Raw genomic sequence first — 21084 nt, forward strand, 5'->3', positions numbered from 1 at the left:
CTTACTGAAGAGACATGTCATTTATGGAGTTAAGCTCATTGCTTCTTTAGGCTTACCCAATGTTGTGAACATTGGAAAGAAAATTGGAAAGACAACTTTACAGTGAGTGAATTGTTACATTACCCTGGGAGACCTTTCATTTTGTGCAAAGGATTACAACTACAAAGTGACAATCTGATAAACAAGCAGGCAGCGAATATAAGGCGGGGCTGATAACTTATTAACCACCACCTAAACACAGTGTGCTTACTTTGATCCCCATTACAGAAGAGGCCTTACCTGTAAGTGTCCGTGTTTTCAAAGTCCTGTTTGTTTTGAGTCGGTTCCAGATGATTACACTCAATCACACCAATGACTCCGATGCCTCTCCGGTCTGTTACCTGATAGGAGCGCATACACCCAAGTTGAAGTATAACAACTGATAAAAAGTCACTGATTAAATTTTTCTTACACAAGCACACACTCACGTTTACCTGACAGCCGACACGATGATAGGCCTTGATGAGTCGGTTATTGTAGTACATCATGAGGCCACAATGCTCCTTGCTCTTCCTGTTGTACCCAAAGATTATGGGGATTTTTTGTTTCCAGAACGGGACTTAAGGAAGACTCTGGACCAGAAGAACTGATGTCGTTTCTCCACAGAATTAAAAATCTAATAATTAAACCAAACACACACACTCAAAAACACCCCAATCTGGGGGCTCTGATTTCCCTCACTCCATAACAGATAACCCACAAACAACCTATAAACACTAGCTCCTAGCCTCTCTTAAAAAAGAGGAGCCTGCCATAAACTGGAGTTGGATCCCAGCAGGCGCTACAACGTGTAGCAGCCCACTACCCCTGGGTTTAATGCAGAGAATTTACTCATTAATGATTTCTTCTGCAAGGAAAAGCTTGAAAGTTTCTGTGTCTGGAAGAAAAGGATACCAGAGTTTTTGGTTTGTAGCAGTACGATCTGTTGATATAGTCAAGGCTCTTGTAGATGGGACGATCCTCCACCTTCTGGCCTCGAATGTTGATCTGCATAGATGGCTTCAAGTAGAGGATGCTGCAGTATGCCTACGTTTAGTATAGATAAAAAACGAAATACAACCTCATAGACACACACGAATAAAGAAAAGCAAATAACTAAGAAAAGGATTCACATCTAACATTCTTAAGTATCATAATAATTGTATTTATATACATATATATATAAATACAATTGATTTATTTGGCCTTTGCAAGTACATAACATTTTACAATGCAGACATCAGGTTTTTCCTATGAATCCCCATGTCTGAAATGTTCATTATCATGTGTTTTAGAAATACGGCCATCTTAATATCTTCATTAATTAATGTTGCATCATGAAGGTCTGATCCCTTTCTCTGCATTCATTATGTGGGTCTTCCCCAAGAGCTACAGGGAAGGGCTCCAGACTGCGACCAAATGGTTGCATTTTGCGACCAAAATTTGAGAGTGTGCGACCGAATTTTCCATCTGGTCGCCCATGTGCGACCAGTAAATTTGCCCTATTTTTTTTTACACGTTAAACGTGAAAGGGGCGCGTCAATGAATCCGGAATCTTTAGCAGGCTAATGAGTGTAAGAAGGATAGGGAATGGCGCTAATGTGTCGAGGGGGAGAGTCCTAGAGATTATCGAGAGCGCGTAAACGTCTGTGCGAAGGAGAAAGATTTCACAACCTGCTACGTGCGTTTACAATGAGCAAGCAAACTACTGACTCGTTCTTCCGACCTTCGGCTAGTGTGCCAGTGCAAGTCAGTCCTGCACGGGTCTTATTTTACAAACCCCGCACCCGCCTGTACCCGCAATACTTCAAACCGCATCCGACCCATGTTCCGACAGTAGCCCGACCAGCCCGCTATAAATTGATATCAACACCCGACCCGCACCCGATGGAAAATTAGAAACATTAGAGGGGATTTACACTATCTGGTGTTTGGCTTGGTGCTTTAGATTTTTTGTGAAAAAAAAGCACATCATCCACTGTTGACGATTTTAGTTGACTTCTCCGTTGCTGATAACATATCCAGCACCGCTGAAGTCTCGCTCGCAATCGCAAAACCCGCGCCCGACCCGTGCTGGTCAGGCGTCCGACCCGACTCGTTTCATCCAAATTGTGTGGGTCACCCGAACCAGTGCAGGACTCTGCTTCAGGTGCCACAAAGGGCTTTTCACATGGGGGGCGTTTGTCGTGCCTGATAATGCATTCTCAATGGAGAGGCGAGCGGGCAGAGAGGAGGCTCACCCGGAGATTCCAATGGATGCGCTACGGCAGCGTTACGGCTGAGGAACGGAACAGCTGCGACTCTGCCCTGCTTGCATTTCCACCGGGCGCGTTACGGCAGCGCAACGTGCGTTGCGAGCAAGTCGTATTCACGCGAGATCACGAGATCACGCGATAATCCTAAACCTAATGTACTCAACTTCCACTCCCAAAACTACTGCAATTAAATGCCACGCTTTGTCCTTCCGGCCATTGCCCTTATAAAAAGGATGATTTGGTACATAAATGACGTTGTGATAGGCTACATGAGCCGAGTATTGTGTTTTATTTTGAAAATTGACCGGATGCTCTATGGCTTTTACTTTTTCACTTCCTGCCCTGCTCGATCTGCTCTGTTGAAATTGACGCGGTTCAGCAACGGCTTGCGGCAAAAATAAATGCTACGGAATGATAGCGCTGCGGCACGGCGAGCCGCTCCTGGGACGCTGCTGAGACGTTCCGCAGCCGCGCCCGGTGGAAATGGTCTCATTGATTAGAGTGGAACCTATCTGCTGCGGTGACCGCGGCCAAGACGTGCCGCAGCCGTAACGTTGCCGTAACGCGTCCGGTGGAATCAGGCCTTTAGCGTCCTGTCAAGGGGCACTGTGACACTGAATTTCAAACAGCACATTGTAATTCCTGCATCTATTATCAAAATAGTTAGTAATACATTGAAAATTAGTAGAAATGTGAATATTTGGTTGGCATGTTGATTAACGGTGTGTTAATCAACACACCGTAAATTTTCAGTTAGGGGCCACAGGGCTCCTACTAGTGAAGAAAATAAGTCTGGAGCCCTGCAGGGTGTTTATGTGTACCATGTGGTCAGCTGAGGTCGCGACTACTTACACGCAAGGAGGAGTGACTCTCAGGGACTGAAGTGTCTGAGTCATCACAGGGAATGCGGATATCATTCTCTGTGGTGAAATCCAACTCTGTATTCCCTTCAGATGTCCTATAATGAATGTAAAGACATAGCAGATATTTTTGCTTGCCTTGTATTACAGGACTCAAGGTCTTTTTTAGCCGCAATCATTCTAAAACATTATTTTGTGTCCGTCCCGACCATAGACTGTTAAATGTCCAAACACGCAGTGTTCTGTGGACTTAAAGCATTAATTCCCATATTTAAGTCTAGTAACCATGGGGATGAACCCAGACCTGTGGAGGTTCCAGATGATGATCTTGGTCCCGGTGCTGGAGCCGGATGACTCGATAGCTCGGAGCTCAGTGAGCAGCTCTTCCTCAGTGTTGAAGGGTGAGTGGTCCAGTATGTCCCTCAGACTGGCCTGGTGCTTCTCCATCACACTGAGTAGTCACTCGGGTCAAGGAAGTTCTTAGGCTTGGCGGGTGTAACCGATATTCTCCTCACCTTGGACTGAGCCACAAGTAGCCAATTCTGATCACAATGTGATCCATCTCAATCCAACCTATCGGACTAAATTAAAAAGCAGTAAGCCTCAGAATAAATCAATACGAGTATGGACTCAAGATAGTTAGGAGGCGCTGGGTGCCTGACTGTTTTGACTGTACTAATTGCTAAGGGAAAGCACTCTGTATTCAGCATGCGCTGTTACAACAGACGATATAAACTTCTGCTTTGAATCCATAATCCCAACGAAAACTGTCAAAGTGTACCCTAACAATAAAACATATATAACTAAGGACATTAAACAAATAATGAATGAAAGAAAATGGCTTTCAAACAAAAGGATGCTCAGGAACTGAGGAGGAGGATAAGGAGCTCAGAGGGAAGATAAGGAAGGCAAAGGACACACATAAAAAACTTCTGGAGGAACTATTCAAGGCTAATGACTCTAGGAAAATGTGGAGTGCTGTGAAAAACATGGCAGGGATGCCAAGTAAACAACACAAGCCCTTCATAACAACTGATGAGATGACATCCGCTGTGGAGTTGAACTCTTGCTTCATCTGGTTTGAAGTCTCTTCGACTGAAGAAAGATGTACAGACATCCTCAAGTCAGTCATTGTACACCCTGATGACAGAGTACAGCTATCAGTAGTTTCAGGTGGCCCAGGCGTTTCGACACCTCAACGCACGGAACTACCGGTCCTGATAACAACACAGCCTCTGTCCTGAAGACGTACAGTGAAGAACTTGCCCATGTGTGGCAGCCCCTATTCCAACAGTCATTGGACACCCACACTGTCCACACTACCTGGAAAACCTCACATGTGATCCCACTTCCAAATAAAAAATTGCCCAAAGGAGTGCAATGATTTCCGACCTGTGGCTGTGTCCTCTATATTGATGAAGTCACTGGAAAGTATCCTCTGCCCCTTGCTCTCCAGGTCAGTACAGAGTAAACTGGACCAATATCAACTTGCCTATAAGTGCGGCCGCAACACCGAAGAAGCCGTCGCTTCCCTTACAAACTTTAAAGAAAACCTAAACCTAAAACACCTGGACTTACCAAAACACAAACCATATGCTATTGTTTATTGACAACTCTAATGGCCAACAGTTGGCCATTAATCCATACCTTATTCATTGGTACCACTCTTTCCTCATCCGTAGGCAACCGCTGGTCAGTGTTAACAAGACGCTCTCCCCCCTGGTCACAACGAGCAGTGGCGCACCACAAGGATGTGTGAGCTCACCACGGCTTTTCACAATCTATACCAATGACCATCGTTGGTAACAATCAGTACCCCTGACCAATACCTCATCAGATTTTCGGATGATACAGTACTGGTGGCCCTGATGACAGAGGAGATGCAGCCTGACCTCTACTATGAGAGTGTGAAGAGATTGGTCCAATAGGGAGAGCAAAAGGCCCTCACAACGAATCCCATCAAAAAAGAGGAGGTCGTTTTTGGGTCAGTTCCACGCACAACTGCTCCAGTCATAATTCATGACAAACCCATAAAACTGTCAGCATCCTTCAAATATCTAGGGGTATAAGTAGATAGTGTCTTCTCCTGGTCAAAGCATGTGGATTACATTTGCAACAAAGTGCAACAGAGAATTCATTTTTTGAGAAGATTTAGATCATTTTGTCCAGTTAAAAAACAGGATACTAAGACTTCTGAGCATTTGCTCAAAGGTGGTGGGCAACATAATGGAGGATCACTTCTTTGACAGTTGCACTAAACACATCCTCAGGATGGCAGACAAGATTGCTTTGGACCCCTCTCACGTCTTAAATAAGGAGTATCTTCTCCTGCCGTCCGGAATACTCTTTAGAATGCCTAGATGCAGGAGAAACAAATACAAACTGTTTTCTCCCTCATTCCGTATCATTGCTCAACCAACAGAGAAGAGTAAAGTAGACTCCACATACATCTCACATACAAACACACTCTCCCAATATCACTTTACCCACCCCAGAGACATCTATGGCCTTTAAGTTATTGGACTGTGAGACCCCTGAATCTTATGGACTTATCTGTGTGCAGGGCTGGACTGACCATCTAGCATACCGGGCAAATGCCCGGTGGGCCGGCAGGGGGGGGGGGGGGGTCAGTCCGCAATAAGAGATAATCCCTCGTGACGTGATGACAGCCCTCACTGCTGTCTCCGCAGTCCGCACACAGCTATTTGATAAATGCCAGATTATAAAACACATTTCAAAAATCAAGTCTTGACTGTCAATAACAATGTGGGACAACGTCTCAATTTGTGGGACGTGTACAAGGTAATGGAAATGCGGGACTGTCCCGCACAAAGCTGTACATCTTGACACCCTACCGAGGGCCGAGGTCCTTTCCCTCTTGTGTGTGCGGGCTGCCTGTCAGTGTCAACTTAACCTGAAAGCCCCATTACTCATCATGATTGGTTCTGGGCTGGGCCTAGCCCTATCACACACACACCAGAGGGGCGAGGTCCCGCCCGTCAGGCCCCGGCTGTCAATCTGTCAATCAGTCACATGATATTACATCACTAAAAAACATTGGAGAAGAAACGTAAAGGAGGCGCGGAGAAACTCAGAGAGAAAAAAAGACAAGCCCTGGAGGCAAACGCTGCAAAATGTGGAAACATATCGCACATATTTGCTGCGACAGCTGGAGCTGGCCCTTCATCAGCACCACCATCACGACTACGGTGGAAATTGCAGCGGCAGAGGCCGAGCAGGATGGCGGCGGCGGGGTGGAGGAGGGGAATGAATGGCGGCCGAGGCCAAGATCAGCGATAGCTGGCAGCGGCGCCGGCCAGGGCTCAGGCGAGGAGATTGGGAGTCTCTTTCCGCTCAGCGGGACAGTTGCTGGACTAGTGGTAAGAAGTTGTAAATTAAGTTATGTTGCTAAAAAAAAAATGTGTAGCCAGCTTGCTTAATTATAACACAGCATGTGTAGTTTGCTAACAGCTAGCTGCCTGGCCTGGATTATAACATCATGGTGTACAGAGCCAGCTCAAAGTGGCTATTTTAGCTAACACCACAATTGATAAAGTGTTTTGGACATTTTGGAAAACCTGACAACGGCCTGTTCATTGATGCAGTGCTCACACTGGAAGCCATTGAACAGCAAGCAAAAGAAAAGCCCTCTGCACGTGCAAGAGCCCGAGGCTTTAAAGAGGGTCACCTCAAATATGAAACAATTTTAACTGCACAAGTATTCCTCAGAGTCTTTGAGCAAACTTCTCCACTTTCCAAGTACCTTCAGACAAAAGGTATGGACATCCTTTCAGCCGATCATATGGTCACTGCCACACAAGTTAGCCTCAAAGGCATTACTAGGGATTTTGCAACCGTGAAGGCAGCTGCAGACACATTTGTTAAATGGACAAATGGAAAACTTCAGGAGGGGAACGAAAGAACCATGGCGCAGGATGAGGCACTTAGCAATGCGGAGAGAGCATACGAGGTGAATATGCACAACATAATTCTAGACACAGCTACCGAGGCCATCCACAGCCGCTTTCTCACTCATGGCACTCTCCTTGCTGATTTGGCATGTCTGGACCCCAGGAACTTTGCTCAGATCAGGACAACACTTCCCATTAATGCACTTGAGAACCTCAGCAAATGTCTGCTCAAATTTGACTCTAGGGCTATAGTGAACAGTCTTCAGTCATAACTACAAACGTTTGCAGGAAAGTGGGACATGCTTAAGGCATCACATGTGGATGAGTACGAGACCAGAACAGTGGAAGATGGATCTGCAGCACAGGAAGAAGAAACAAATATTGTGACCACAAGCTGTTCCTCCTGCAAGAACTGCCCACTCTGCTGCTATCAAGTCCTCAGACGATTCAACATGCTGGCAGATACTTATCATCTCCTTGGGCTTGCGTACAAGTACCTGCTGACCCTTTCCCTGACTCAGGTGGACTGTGAAAGAACATTTTCAACCCTCAAATTCATAAAAAACAGACTTCGGAGCAGCCTGTCGGCAAACAAGCTGGAGATGTTCATGATGATGGCGAAAGACATCCTCATGGTATTGGACTCGGACATTGTCATTGACAGGGTAGCTACGAAGAGTGAGCTATTGAGAAAGCTGCTCTTGTAGCGTGTTGCAACTATCTCTCCACATTGTTTTCATCACAGATACACTACTACTAATGTGATCATATAATTCCATTCAACCATCATTCTAACCTTTCTCTCTGTCTCAGCTCACTCTTTTAAAGGTTGCCTTGTTTGATGACGTCTTTTGTGGAGTTTAAAGTGAGTGACATTTTCTGTGTGTGTGTGCGTGTGCGTGTGCGTGTGTGTGTGTGTGTGTTTTACGTAAATATTATTGTATTATAAACTTGTTCAAAATAAACACATTTTAATTCAATTCAATAGAACAGTCATCTTTAAGGGACCACGATAAATGTGTACTTATGGGTGGTCGATTAATTGTGGTGGGCGGGTCTGGGTCCAAAATGCCAGGGCCGATTTTTTGTCCCAGTCCAGCCCTGTCTGTGTGAATGTACTCTTGGGCTCTTAAATGTTGTGTAAATGTTTTTGTGTGCTGCTTTTATGTCTTGCTACGAGGATTGAGGAGATGTATAAAGCAAGACAAATTTCTGTGTAAACAGACATTAAAGTTGATCTAATCTAATTATTACATTATGAACCATGTCTCATGTTGGTAAGCCACTGCAAGGTTAGGTCTAGCTACTTCTCTAACTTCGTCTATCCTGGGGCACAAGGATATTATATATGGAGTATATTGAACGGATAACACTTATAATCCAATAAAATATTAGCAATAATATCCTCGAAAAAAAAACCTAGCCAAGGAACCAGATATGGCTTGATTAACATATCCAGAGTAATAACAGTGATCACACCACACAACAGCAATGACCAGGAACACAGCGTTGACTCATTTGAAAAGCTCTAAAAGGATATACTTATCTGCTTCCTGTTTATTAAAGCTGATGATAGGCACAGCGATGTGCTTGGCTCTGATCTTCTTCAGGTAAGTCTGTGACAGCATGCCAACACACAGGTCATTCTTTGATTTGGATAAAATTATGACATCCTTGCCCAGACGCATTGAGCCAGACGTGAAACCGTTGCCATAGATTCCAATGGGTTGTATGCCTTTTTCGATGCTAAATCCGAAGCTATAAGGGGAAAAAGAAAAATATGTTACATACAATACTTCACAACCTGGTCATGAATAGAGTGAATTCCCTGATGTCGTGATATTCTAAATAATCATCAATATTGTAAATAATCACCTGAGTATCTGATGCATAATTTTACGGCTTAATCCATTTCCGTTGTCCTTGAAGGTTAGACACTCCATGTCTTTGATCTGGGTCTTGTCGATCCATATCTGTTCGGCATTGACATCAGGGTCGTATGTGTTGTCTATGGGAAGGATTAAGGAAAATCCAACAGAAAACGATTTAATTCAAGTCAATACAAATGCTAACAAAATGTCTGCTATTTTAAGTGAAAAACATTTTGAAAATAAAATATCTCTGAATTTGTGAAGCTGCATGGTAAAACATTGGCCTTTTGTCAGATGTCAAGTGGATTTCCAGTTCCAGAAAACTTAAAACACACTATATTAAATACCCGATACTGCAACATAAACCTAAACAGGAGGTCTCACCTATGAGTTCAGCAATAGCACTGAAGGGCCCGGTGTGGCTGGTCGAGTTGGTGTTGAGATAATGTTTGCTAAGCTGAAATGGTAACGTCAATTACAGATTACACATTAGGCCCTACTGTGGTGATTCACACAAAAATGACCTCAAGGGAAGGGACATTCATCAGGATCAAATACATTACATCGATATTAATGTTTAACTCTGACATGCTATAACCCATCTGTCTACTACTAAATCGATCCCAACTCATATCCAAACCAACACGGCAAAACATGAGTAACCCTGATGAATCTACACTGATGGACCTCATTCTTACCAACCAACCCCAAACTACTGCCTCTGCTACGGGGCCTGCCCGTAATTCCGACAGCTCATTGTTCCGACGTCTCAATGGTCCGAAATATTTCCCATTAGATCGACATGCAACTATGCCAACGGTTCAATGTTCCGAAAAGGGAACCCATTGGTCCTAAGGTCCGTTTGTCCGACTTTTAAAGGAGGCGCATTAGGCCGAAGGTTCAATATGCCGAATAGGCCTACATATAAAGAATTTTATACCTCGCTAGCGCTCTCGCTCTCTCTCACTCTCTCACACCTCTCACACGCTCTCACCTCTCACACCTCTCACATATCTCACACGCTCTCGCTCTCTCTCACTCTCTCACACCTACATCATAGTCCTACATATCACGTTCACGATGAATATTGGAGAGCAAAGTGACAACGCATTCATTTCGACAGGCTGTTTCAGCCCCATGGACAGAGAGCGTAGGTCTAATTCTCAACACACACACACACACACACACACACACACACACACACACACACACACACACACACACACACACACACACACACACACACACACACACACGACTAAGTACACGGTATGACATATAAGTTTGACTAAATCAATACCAGCGAAATTATTTAGGCTAAAAGCCCACTGTAAACACAGTAAACAACACATATAGGCCCACACACAGCTACTAAAGATAAAAGTTGTATTTGTTTTTCATTCACCGTTTGACTTCTTTACGGGAAAAGTATTAGTCCTTGTATAACGTGCGCTTCATAAATTTACCTCTTGTGACCGTTCAAGCCCACAGCAACCGTCTGGCTTGGTGAAGTGCACTGCTGGAACTTAGCCTATCGTCTTTTATTTTTGGTTTCAAAATCACACATGTGGAATTGCGCCTTGGCCTATTCGGCATATTGAACCGTCGGCCTAATGCGCCTCCTTTTTGAAAAGTCTGACAAACGGACCTTCGGACCAATGGGTTCCAATGGGAACATTGAACCGTCGGCATAGTGGCATGTCGATCTAATGGGAAGTATTTCGGACCATTGAGACGTCGGAATAATGAGGCGTCGGAATTACGGCATGACAACTGTCATGCCAAATTTGTACCGGGCGCGTCATCCATACGTAATCCATTCCCAACCTGCCTGGCAACAGATGATCGCGTCGAATGTCGTGAAAGTTTCAAGGACATTCGCGAACCTTCTATCTAGCGATCCGTTATCTGAGTGGCGAAGTCACGCCTCTTCCGGTAGGGCTCATGGGACCTATGAGATCGAAAAATATGAATGGGTGTCAATGGAGAGAAAATTATTATTTTCTGGTCCCAGTCTTTATATGCCCTGGATTACACATATGTTGTTTGCGGATTTAAATGATAATTTTTCATGCAAAGAAAACTAACTAGAACTGCAAGCAGTTATGCAGGGGTCCAAGAAGTGTGCATTTCGCCGGCACAACGCGACAAGAAATGTGCATTTCGCCGGCACAACGCGAAGCATGTGTTCAAAACGCTACCCTGAACCTGTGGATACAAAGGATTTGACTGTGGTAGGAGTAGCGAGAAGTCAGTGACGCGTTCCCGCGGCGAAATTTTGTAGAAGATATACAATTTCCTCGTTTATTGCGCCCCCTAATGGCGAAATCTTCCGAATTTTTTATCGAATGACATTAAGGCTAGCCCCGACATGTGTGTAAAATGTGGACTCGATCCGATGTCTAATTTTTTTTTTTTTTTGATTTTTGATTTTCCACGTCAAATTTAGCTTATAAACCAATATTCAAAACGCTACCGTTTCGTCGTCGAAAGTCGGATCAAAAAACTGTCTGAGGGTTTCTTTGCGTGTGCGTCTGAAGATGCCGTGTGCAAAGTTTGGTGTTGATTGGTCGAGAAATGTGGGAGGAGTAGCGAAAGAACAGTTTTGCGGTTTTCCGCGATTTTGCGAAAAAAAATTCTAGACGCAAATGGGCGTGGCCTATGCCAAAAGATGCAGCAGACTCCAGTGAATCTGTGTGTACAAGGTTTTGAATGTGGGAGGTTCGGTGTGGGAGTTATAGCCCCAAACGCGTATTCCTTGGTATAGCGCCACCTAGTGACCGGCGTGTCTGGATTTTGTCGTCTGCATAGTCCGAAGAGATCTGGATCTAGTCATGCAATTGGCGTGTCGGCACCATTTACGGTTTGGGCTGTGGTCCCACTTTTAGGGAGGTAAGTATAATAGGAAAAATCCTTACAAAAACAATAGGGATCCAACCTGTTGGCTTGGACCCCTAAAAATGTTCGTGAAGAAGTTTGATAATTTTAGGTTTTATGTGAGGCCGCTTTGTGAACAGCTCTTCGCTGCTCTCGACGCATATGATATACTTCACCACACCCGCCCTTGGAACTCGGCACAGAGATGGCGATCTCTCTGCCCCACTTCAGCGCTTTTTCCAAGGGGAGGATAAAAGCATCGAAAGAGGTGAAAACCATTATAAGTCTGGGCACGTGCAGAGTTTCAGTTATGCCGATGGGAAGATTGTCGGTCTTCTCCACGCCAGTCGCAGGGAGCGTGACGTCACATACGAGCCGTGTAGTCTTTCTCGTTGTGTTTTCTCTACAGCCTTTATCTGAACAATTGCACAATAAACGGTCGAACTCTTTGCATGAAAAATTATCCTTTAAATCCACAAACAACATATGTGTAATGTGTATATTTTTCGATCTCATAGGTCCCATGAGCCCTACCGGAAGGGGCGTGACTTCGCCACTCTATTGTGCTATTTCGTCCTTGACCTGCTTTAAACACTCAGTTTACTTGCTAAATTTGATTAAACAATTAAATACAATACAAGTATAAAGTAAAAACAAGTGTTATCTAGCGATCCGTTTTCTGTGTTATGTTATTTCGTCTTGGGCAACATGAGCGCGAATGTTTTTTGAAACCCGCTTTAAACACTCAGTTTACTAGCTAAATTTGATTAAACAATTGAATACAATACAAATATAAAGTAAAAACAAGTGTTATCTAGCGATCCGTTAACTGTATTATGTTATTTCGTCTTTGGCAACATGAGCGTGAATGTTTTTTGAAACCTGCCCGGCAACGGACGACGCGATCATCTGCTGCCAGGCAGGTTTGGAATGGATTACGTATGGATGACGCGCCCGGTACAAATTTGGCAGCCGGTACAAATTTGGCATGACAGCACCTCTGCTACTCTCTGGAAATCAGTGACCGCTGCCCAATAGTCTGCGTCAGAAATACCAAACCATTAATAAAATCGATTGAATTGTTGTTGGAAATTGTAATTGAGATGTTGTTGTGTGTAATAGTAGATGTTGTACCTCTCAGCGATGATAGGAAAGCTATTCGCACTAAGTTGCATACTCAAAGTAGCTCAGAAATGGAAATGGGTGATGGAACCAAACAAACGTGATACAACTGACCTTGGATTGGAAAGGACTAAAAACCGTCCGTCAAAAAGGTTATAATGTCCATCGTTTATGTTTATCATTCAAAAATGAAAAGAAACGATTTGCTGCTAGGCGAAACAATAACCAATTAACTATTGACTTGAGATATTTACGTAAACTACAATGTCAAAATTGAGACTAACTTTCAGTAGATTCAAAGTAGGATGGCAGAGATTGATGTTTGTTTGTTTGCTTTTTTTTTATTTTAGAAGTTGTATGCTCAATGTGCTTGATATGCCCATGATTTTGTAGCTAAGCTATTCATGCTGTTGCATGTCCTTTCCACTAGATGGTAATGAAAGCTCAAGTAAGGAGAGCATTGTTGGCTAATATACTATAAGACCTTCAAAGTATTTTTTTACAATCCCGTTTCATCGGATCCTTGTAATGATATGCGACTGACATTTTAGCGGGTAAGTCAAAAACATAAAACATAAAAACAAAACAAAAAACGTAACATCAAACTCCACAGCCTTGGTGACAGAGCCTTCTCCAGGGCAGATCCCAGGCTCTGGAACTCCCTCCCCCAACATATTCGTGACTCTGAGTCCCTCTCCATCTTCCAGTCCCGCCTCAAGACTCATCTCTTCTCCTCTGCCTACCCCTAGATCACTCACCAACCCTAGCCCCATCAACTCTGTAAAAAAAATAATCTTGTTTATCTATTGTTGTGCCCCTATGTAAAGCGCTTTGAGTGTGAGAAAAGCACGATATAAATTGAATCTATTATTATTAGTATTAGTATTATTATTAGTATTCAACTAACTTTATTAAACATTTCGTTACGTCACAGTCTCCAGCTACGGTGGCCTCTTAGGAACATAGTAGTGTCTCACCCCATGCCTTGTCAATGTAATCGGCCATGTTGTGGTTTTTTTAAGTCTTTTTAAATCTTAAAAAAATCCGTGGCTATATAAATTCAATCCATTATTATTATTACAGTGCTGGGGGAAACACTTGATCTTGTCTGGGCAAACAAGACAACGTCGGAATGCTGTTCAACAACACACATTTGTTTAAAGATCAAACACCAGACAAAGAGAATTGCGTGGGAGGGAGAACGACACCCGTACCGAAAACCTGTTTCCTATTCTGTGGAATGGAAGTGTATTTAATTCAGCTGCTATTATGGCAGCAGGGCGGCGCCAGGTTGTTGCTTGCTGTAGCTATAGAGTGCCGAAGTCACGCCCCTTCCGTTAGGGCTCATGGGACCTGTGAGATTGAAAAATATGAATGGGTGTCAATGGAGAGAAAATAATTATTTTCTGGTCCCGATCTTTATATGCCCTGGATTACACATATGTTGTTTGTGGATTTAAAGGATAATTTTTCATGCAAAGAGTTCGACCGTTTATTGTGCAATTGTTCAGATAAAGGCTGTAGAGAAAACACAACGAGAAAGACTACACGGCTCGTATGTGACGTCACGCTCCCTGCGACTGGCGTGGAGAAGACCGACAATCTTCCCATCGGCATAACTGAAACTGCACGTGCCCCGATTTATAATGGTTTTCACCTCTTTCGATGCTTTTATCCTCCCCTTGGAAAAAGCGGTGAAGTGGGGCAGAGAGATCGCCATCTCTGTGCCGAGTTCCAAGGGCGGGTGTGGTGACGTATATCATATGCGTCGAGAGCAGCGAAGAGCTGTAGTTCACAAAGCGGCCTCACACAAAACCTAAAATTATCAAACTTCGTCACGAACATTTTTAGTTTTCTTTGCATGAAAAATTATCATTTAAATCCACAAACAACATATGTGTAATCCAGGGCATATAAAGACTGGGACCAGAAAATAGTTATTTTCTCTCCATTGACACCCATTCATATTTTTCGATCTCATAGGTCCCATGAGCCCTACCGGAAGGGGCGTGACTTCGCCACTCTATAGCGACAAAAACAGAAAATGGCACCTTCGGTGTTGCCAGCACCGAAGGGTCTTCTTTTTTTTATGGTGTGCATCTGTATAGCAAAGGGTTAGGATGAAGGTTTTCCCGAAAGAGTGATAGCCTCATTTAGTAATGAACTACCTCTAACCCCAACGCACAGCGGCGGGCTTTTGGGACTTAAGCCCTGGTTAAGGCGGCCGCCTTAACAACAATAGGGCCCCGCCTTGACTACCAATGTGTAAAAAGAAAAAAAGAAAATTATATATATATTTTTTTATATATCTATATAATATATATATATATATATATATAAAATATATAAAATATATATATATATTTTATATATCTATTATTACGAACTGAGGACCGCATGAGCGGTACTCAAGTGTGTTCGAAACCGCCTACTTGCTTACTACTCTTACTAACTATGACGTCAAATTGAGCAAGCAGAACGTAGTAAGCGAGTTTTAGGTAAGCGAGTAGTATCCGAATGTCTTCTACTTCCGGAAAGATTTGTGTAAGCATCGCTAGCTTACTAAATAATGATAATAATAATACATTTAATTTAGAGGCGCCTTTCAAGAAACCCAAGGTCACCTTACAGAGCATATAGTCATCATTCAAAACGATGTAAAACAGACTAGGAATAAAAGCAAAACACGCTCAAAGACGCCTACTGTGAAGGGGGGACCTCACTAACCACCACCAATGTATAGCACCCACTTGGGTGCTATACATTGGTGACGTAAGCCGTTTCTCAATTCCTAGCACGCGTACTACGGACTCGATGACTTGCAAGCACGTACTTGGCAAGTCCGTACTTCAAGCACAGACTTGCGAGCACGCGAGTACGTACCTGCAATTGGAACAGCAGCGGACTCGATGACGTCACCACCTCTGCTCGTCTGTTAACTGTGCTACGGCCTCATTTAGGCATGCACTACTGAACAATATAAACAAATGATATAAAACAAAATCCCAGCCTCTTTAATTTTCAAATAGTATGTAAATATTCTGAATGAATAAAAATTGAAAAGATATGCATGTCCTGTCATGTGTATGAGCTATACACACACGACTTTATATATATATATTTATATATTATCTTATATTATTATTATTATTATTATTATTATATTATATAAATATATATAAAAGTTAAGAGTAACTTAAGCTACAGTTGTGCGTCTATATGAATGGGTGTCAATGGAGAGAAAATTATTATTTTCTGGTCCCAGTCTTAATATGCCCTGGATTACACATATGTTGTTTGTGGATTTAAATGATAATTTTTCATGCAAAGAAAACTAAAAATGTTCGTGAAGAAGTTTGATAATTTTAGGTTTTATGTGAGGCCGCTTTGTGAACTACAGCTCTTCGCTGCTCTCGACGCATATGATATACGTCACCACACCCGCCCTTGGAACTCGGCACAGAGATGGCGATCTCTCTGCCCCACTTCACTGCTTTTTCCAAGGGGAGGATAAAAGCATCGAAAGAGGTGAAAACCATTATAAGTCTGGGCACGTGCAGAGTTTCAAATATGCCGATGGGAAGATTGTCGGTCTTCTCCACGCCAGTCGCAGGGAGCGTGACGTCACATACGAGCCGTGTAGTCTTTCTCGTTGTTTTCTCTACAGCCTTTATCTGAACAATTGCACAATAAACGGTCGAACTCTTTGCATGAAAAATTATCCTTTAAATCCACAAACAACATATGTGTAATCCAGGGCATATAAAGATCGGGACCAGAAAATAATTATTTTCTCTCCATTGACACCCATTCATATTTTTCGATCTCATAGGTCCCATGAGCCCTACCGGAAGGGGCGTGACTTCGCCACTCTATTGTCCGACATCGTACTGCTGCGAGTGCGAAATGCATCCTGGGATTTATAGCGATTGCAAGCACACACGAGCCACCTCCGATGCATGCTCGGTGAAACGGCGAGATCGAGCACGCATCAAGAATCCTTCCGGGTTTTACGACAGTACTCGCTTGATGCGTGCTTCGAATTGGAACAGTGCTCGGGCAACGACTGATGACGTTTCACGAGTCCACGAGCACGCACAAGTACGCGAATTGAGAAACGGCCATAATAAAGGATGGACCACGGACTGGAAAATGGCCGCCCATTCATTCCTATACAAACTGCTCAGTGGCCGTTTCTCAATTCGCGTACTTGTGCGTGCTCGTGTGCTCGTGGACTCGTGAAACGTCATAAGTCGTTGCCCGAGCACTGTTCCAATTCGAAGCACGCAGCAGGCGAGTACTGTCGTAAAACCCGGAAGTGTTCTTGATGCGTGCTCGATCTCGCCGTTTCACCAAGCATGCATCGGACGTGGCTCGTGTGTGCTTGCAATCGCTATAAATCCCAGGATGCATTTCGCACTCGCAGCAGTACGATGGCGGACAATATGGAGAAGACGCACAACTGTAGCTTAAGTTACTCCTAACTTATATATATATTTATATAATATAATAATAATATAAGATAATATATAAATATATATAAAGTCGTGTGTGTATAGCTTATACACATGACAGGACACGCATATCTTTTCAATTTTTATTCATTCAGAATATTTACATACTATTTGAAAATGAAAGAGGCTGGGATTTTGTTTTATATCATTTGTTTATATTGTTCAGTAGTATATGCCTAAATTAGGCCGTAGCACAGTTAACGGACGAGCAGAGGTGGTGACGTCATCGAGTCCGCTGCTGTTCCAATTGCAGGTACGTACTCGCGTGCTCGCAAGTATGTGCTTGAAGTACGGACTTGCCAAGTACGTGCTTGCAAGTCATCGAGTCCGTAGTACGCGTGCTAGGAATTGAGAAACGGCCTGTGCCTATCCTGGGGGCCTGGGTGAAACGGCGAGATCGAGCACGCATCAAGAACACTTCCGGGTTTTACGACAGTACTCGCTTGATGCGTGCTTCGAATTGGAACAGTGCTCGGGCAAAGACTGATGACGTTTCACGAGTCCACGAGCACACGAGCACGCACAAGTACGCGAATTGAGAAACGGCTGTAGACGTACTCAACCGTATGGAAGCATATATGTAGCAAAATTCAAATGGCAATGCAATTTGGAATTACATTATGCATTTGACAATTCATTATGCAATTTTATAATGTAATTTGTAAATACGTTATTCAAAGTGTATTTTAACATGCAAAGTGACAATGCAATCCTCAATTAAATTTGCAAAAGTTATAACAATACAAATAGAATAACATTTTGTCAAATTTATGGAAGCATATATGCAGCAAAATTCAAATGGCAATGCAATTTGGAATTACATTATGCATTTGACAATTCATTATGCAATTTTATAATGTAATTTGTAAATACGTTATTCAAAGTGTATTTTAACATGCAAAGTGACAATGCAATCCTCAATTAAATTTGCAAAAGTTATAACAATACAAATAGAATAACATTTTGTCAAATTATTTGAGTTCCTTTATACAAATTGAAAAAATATAGCGTCCCCGTGATTGCAATCCACTTCGCCACGCTCCGTGTGTTGCGATATTCAAATTACATTTCAATCCGCAAAACGAACGCTTTGCAAAAGATTTGGCAAAACGGAATCCAAAGAGGAATCCAAAGAGGAATCCAAAGAGGAATCCAAAGAGGAATACAAATAGGAATCCAAAGAGGAATACAAATAGGAATCCAAAAAGTCAATATGCAAAGTGGCAAACGTATCAGCCAATCAGCGTCTGGGCGGCAACTACGTCACTTGCTCGTAATTTCCTTGTTCCCTTCTAGTTCGTAGCCTATGGTCCATGGTCACCAATGGAGATTATTGATATGCTCCGAAGTTTGGCCGATGATGTGGAGAACAATCGAGTTGAAGACACAGATGCAGTAGATAGAGTGCGTGTTCTGGGAGATAGGATAGACGACTTATCCTCACTGGTACGTTTTGACGCCAGTGTGGTATACACAAAGATTTCCCAAGTGCTACAGGCACTGGGTGCGAAACATAGGGTCGGGAGACCCACCGTCTCCACCCACTCCTCACCTACAAAGCTCTCCACAACCTAGCCCCCAGTTACCTCTGCGACCTCCTCCAAGAATACACTCCCTCCGCTCAACCTCTGCTGGACTACTATGTATCCCCACATCACGACTCATTACGAATGGGTGCCCGGTCATTCAGCTGTTCAGCACCCAGGCTCTGGAACTCCCTCCCCCCACACATAAAACAGTCATACACCATTACAACCTTCAAGTCACAACTCACCTGTTCAAACTCGCACACAACGTCTAACTGATCACTGTCTTGATTGTTTGTTTGTTTTGTCTTGTTTTTGTTTTATTTATTTATTTATTTATTATTATTATTTTTCCACAATGTGTTGTTTTAAACTATTTATGATAACTTTATGCTCTGTAAGGTGACCTTGGGTGTCTTGAAAGGCGCCCTTTAAATTAAATGTATTATTATTATTATTATTACCGTGGAGATACCCTTGGAGACAATAGAAAGTGACGTCCAGACGCTGATTGGCTGATACGTTTGCCACTTTGCATATTGACTTTTTGGATTCCTATTTGTATTCCTCTTTGGATTCCTATTTGGATTCCTCTTTGGATTCCTCTTTGGATTCCGTTTTGGAATCCTATTTGGATTCCGTTTTGGATTCCGTTTTGGATTCCGTTTTGCGGATTGAAATGTCATTTGAATATCGCAACACACGGAGCGTGGCGAAGTGGATTGAAATCACGGGGACGCTATAGCTTTGCAATTTGAATAAAGGAACTCAAAAGAATTTGACAAAATGTTATTGTATTTTTATTGTTGTAACTTTTGCAAATGTAATTGAGGATTGCATTGTCACTTTGCATATTAAAATACACTTTGAATAACGTATTTACAAATTACATTATGAAATTGCATAATGCATTGTCAATTGCATAACGTAATTACTTATTGAATTGCAAATTGCAAATTGCATTGCCATTTGAATTTTGCTACATATATGCTTCCATACAACCGCCCCAGAATTCACTGCGTCTATTCAAAAGAACAATGGAAGGAATGGCGCTAAACGGGGAGCCGCAGCAGCAGCAGTGCTTTTAATAATTGTTTAATAATTGTTTTTAACATATCACCGCAAATCCTTAGGTTGAAGATGTACTGTGACGTTAAATGTGACGTTTATATATTTATTTATAATATTTATTAACAGCACCCGGCCGGTAGGTTATTGACACGTCATTTGACACGTCATTTGATTCACGTCATCTGAGGCGGTTGAGTAAGAACGGTCTTCCGAACGTCGATTACTCAAAATGGATTACTCAATCATTATTTAAGGATTCGAGAAGTAAGCCAAGTATTGAGTAGGTAGTAAGCAGTAAGCAAGTAGGTGGTTTCGAACACACCCATCATTAAAACGTATTTATCGACCACACAAGACATTCGTTGCCATGGGAATAATGCAATGTATCCCATAGTCATGACATCCAACCATTTTTTTTCCTGCGGTGATCATCGATAGATTTCGCTCCTTGTATGTCGGTTAACATTAGTATTTGCATAATTCTACCAATCGATACAGATGAAATGTTAACCTTACCCCACTCAGCGGGACCCCGCATTCCGTCAGTGCAGCCGCCATGTTCTCAGGGAAACGAAACTAACGCAGGGCTTTCCCCTCGATGTGAAGGATAAGCTTACCAGTTGCTACAGTCCACTGGGTAGGCTGGTAAATTGATGTATCCAGATTCCATCTAGGTGGACACGCCCACTTGTGTTGTAACTAAGTCACGGGAAAGGGAGGGGCAGAATCTGTATTTTATTGGCTTATCACACGCACACCTGTTCACATTTGTGTGGAGTGCCTTTACTGTGAAAATATCAAATCATGCGCTTGCAGTTCCCTGCCTCCAGCATCGTGTTTGTACAGTGACCATGTTGTACACATTCTGCATAAGATAATACACATAAAATTATCTTCATAAAAACTAACCAAGAGGGGGCAAACCAACTTTAATCTCTTGTATGATGTGTCCTATACAATTTACAACTTCTCATCTCTCCATAGTTCCTTTTAAAAAATGTATCTTCCTTATATAGCTCCAAGACATTATTATTTATTTTCTTTAACTGCTCCAAGACA

The 21084-nt window shown here is 42.8% G+C and overlaps 4 protein-coding genes across 8 annotated transcripts in view; all 4 read right to left on the bottom strand.

Moving 5' to 3' along the window:
* LOC115533113 (glutamic acid-rich protein-like) overlaps positions 1-759 on the bottom strand; it is a 148945-nt gene extending 148186 nt beyond the window's left edge. For 2 of the 4 annotated variants that reach the window (XM_030343385.1, XM_030343383.1), the window contains exons 1-2: positions 474-759; positions 280-380 (exon numbers count right to left, since the gene is read on the bottom strand). In XM_030343385.1, coding sequence (XP_030199245.1) covers positions 280-380; positions 474-527 — 155 coding nt within the window. In that variant the 5' untranslated portion in view covers positions 528-759. The remainder of the gene's footprint in view (positions 1-279; positions 381-473) is intronic. The other 2 variants (XM_030343386.1, XM_030343384.1) reach the window with 1 other exon arrangement.
* LOC115533112 (MORC family CW-type zinc finger protein 3) overlaps positions 1-21084 on the bottom strand; it is a 267109-nt gene that overhangs the window by 178603 nt on the left and 67422 nt on the right. The window lies entirely within an intron of this gene.
* LOC115533117 (MORC family CW-type zinc finger protein 3-like) lies at positions 787-5702 on the bottom strand. Its single transcript, XM_030343392.1, has 3 exons — positions 3438-5702; positions 3126-3231; positions 787-1065 (listed from the first exon to the last, which is right to left on the bottom strand). The coding sequence occupies exons 1-3, from the start codon at positions 3578-3580 to the stop codon at positions 874-876; spliced, it is 441 nt and encodes a 146-aa protein (XP_030199252.1). The 5' UTR covers positions 3581-5702; the 3' UTR covers positions 787-873.
* Positions 7956-20653, bottom strand: morc3b (MORC family CW-type zinc finger 3b). The gene is made up of 4 exons (XM_030343391.1): positions 20542-20653; positions 9300-9372; positions 8920-9052; positions 7956-8802 (listed from the first exon to the last, which is right to left on the bottom strand). The coding sequence occupies exons 1-4, from the start codon at positions 20581-20583 to the stop codon at positions 8559-8561; spliced, it is 492 nt and encodes a 163-aa protein (XP_030199251.1). The 5' UTR covers positions 20584-20653; the 3' UTR covers positions 7956-8558.

Source organism: Gadus morhua, chromosome 20 (assembly GCF_902167405.1).
Source record: "Gadus morhua chromosome 20, gadMor3.0, whole genome shotgun sequence".
Classification (NCBI taxonomy): Eukaryota; Metazoa; Chordata; class Actinopteri; order Gadiformes; family Gadidae; genus Gadus; species Gadus morhua.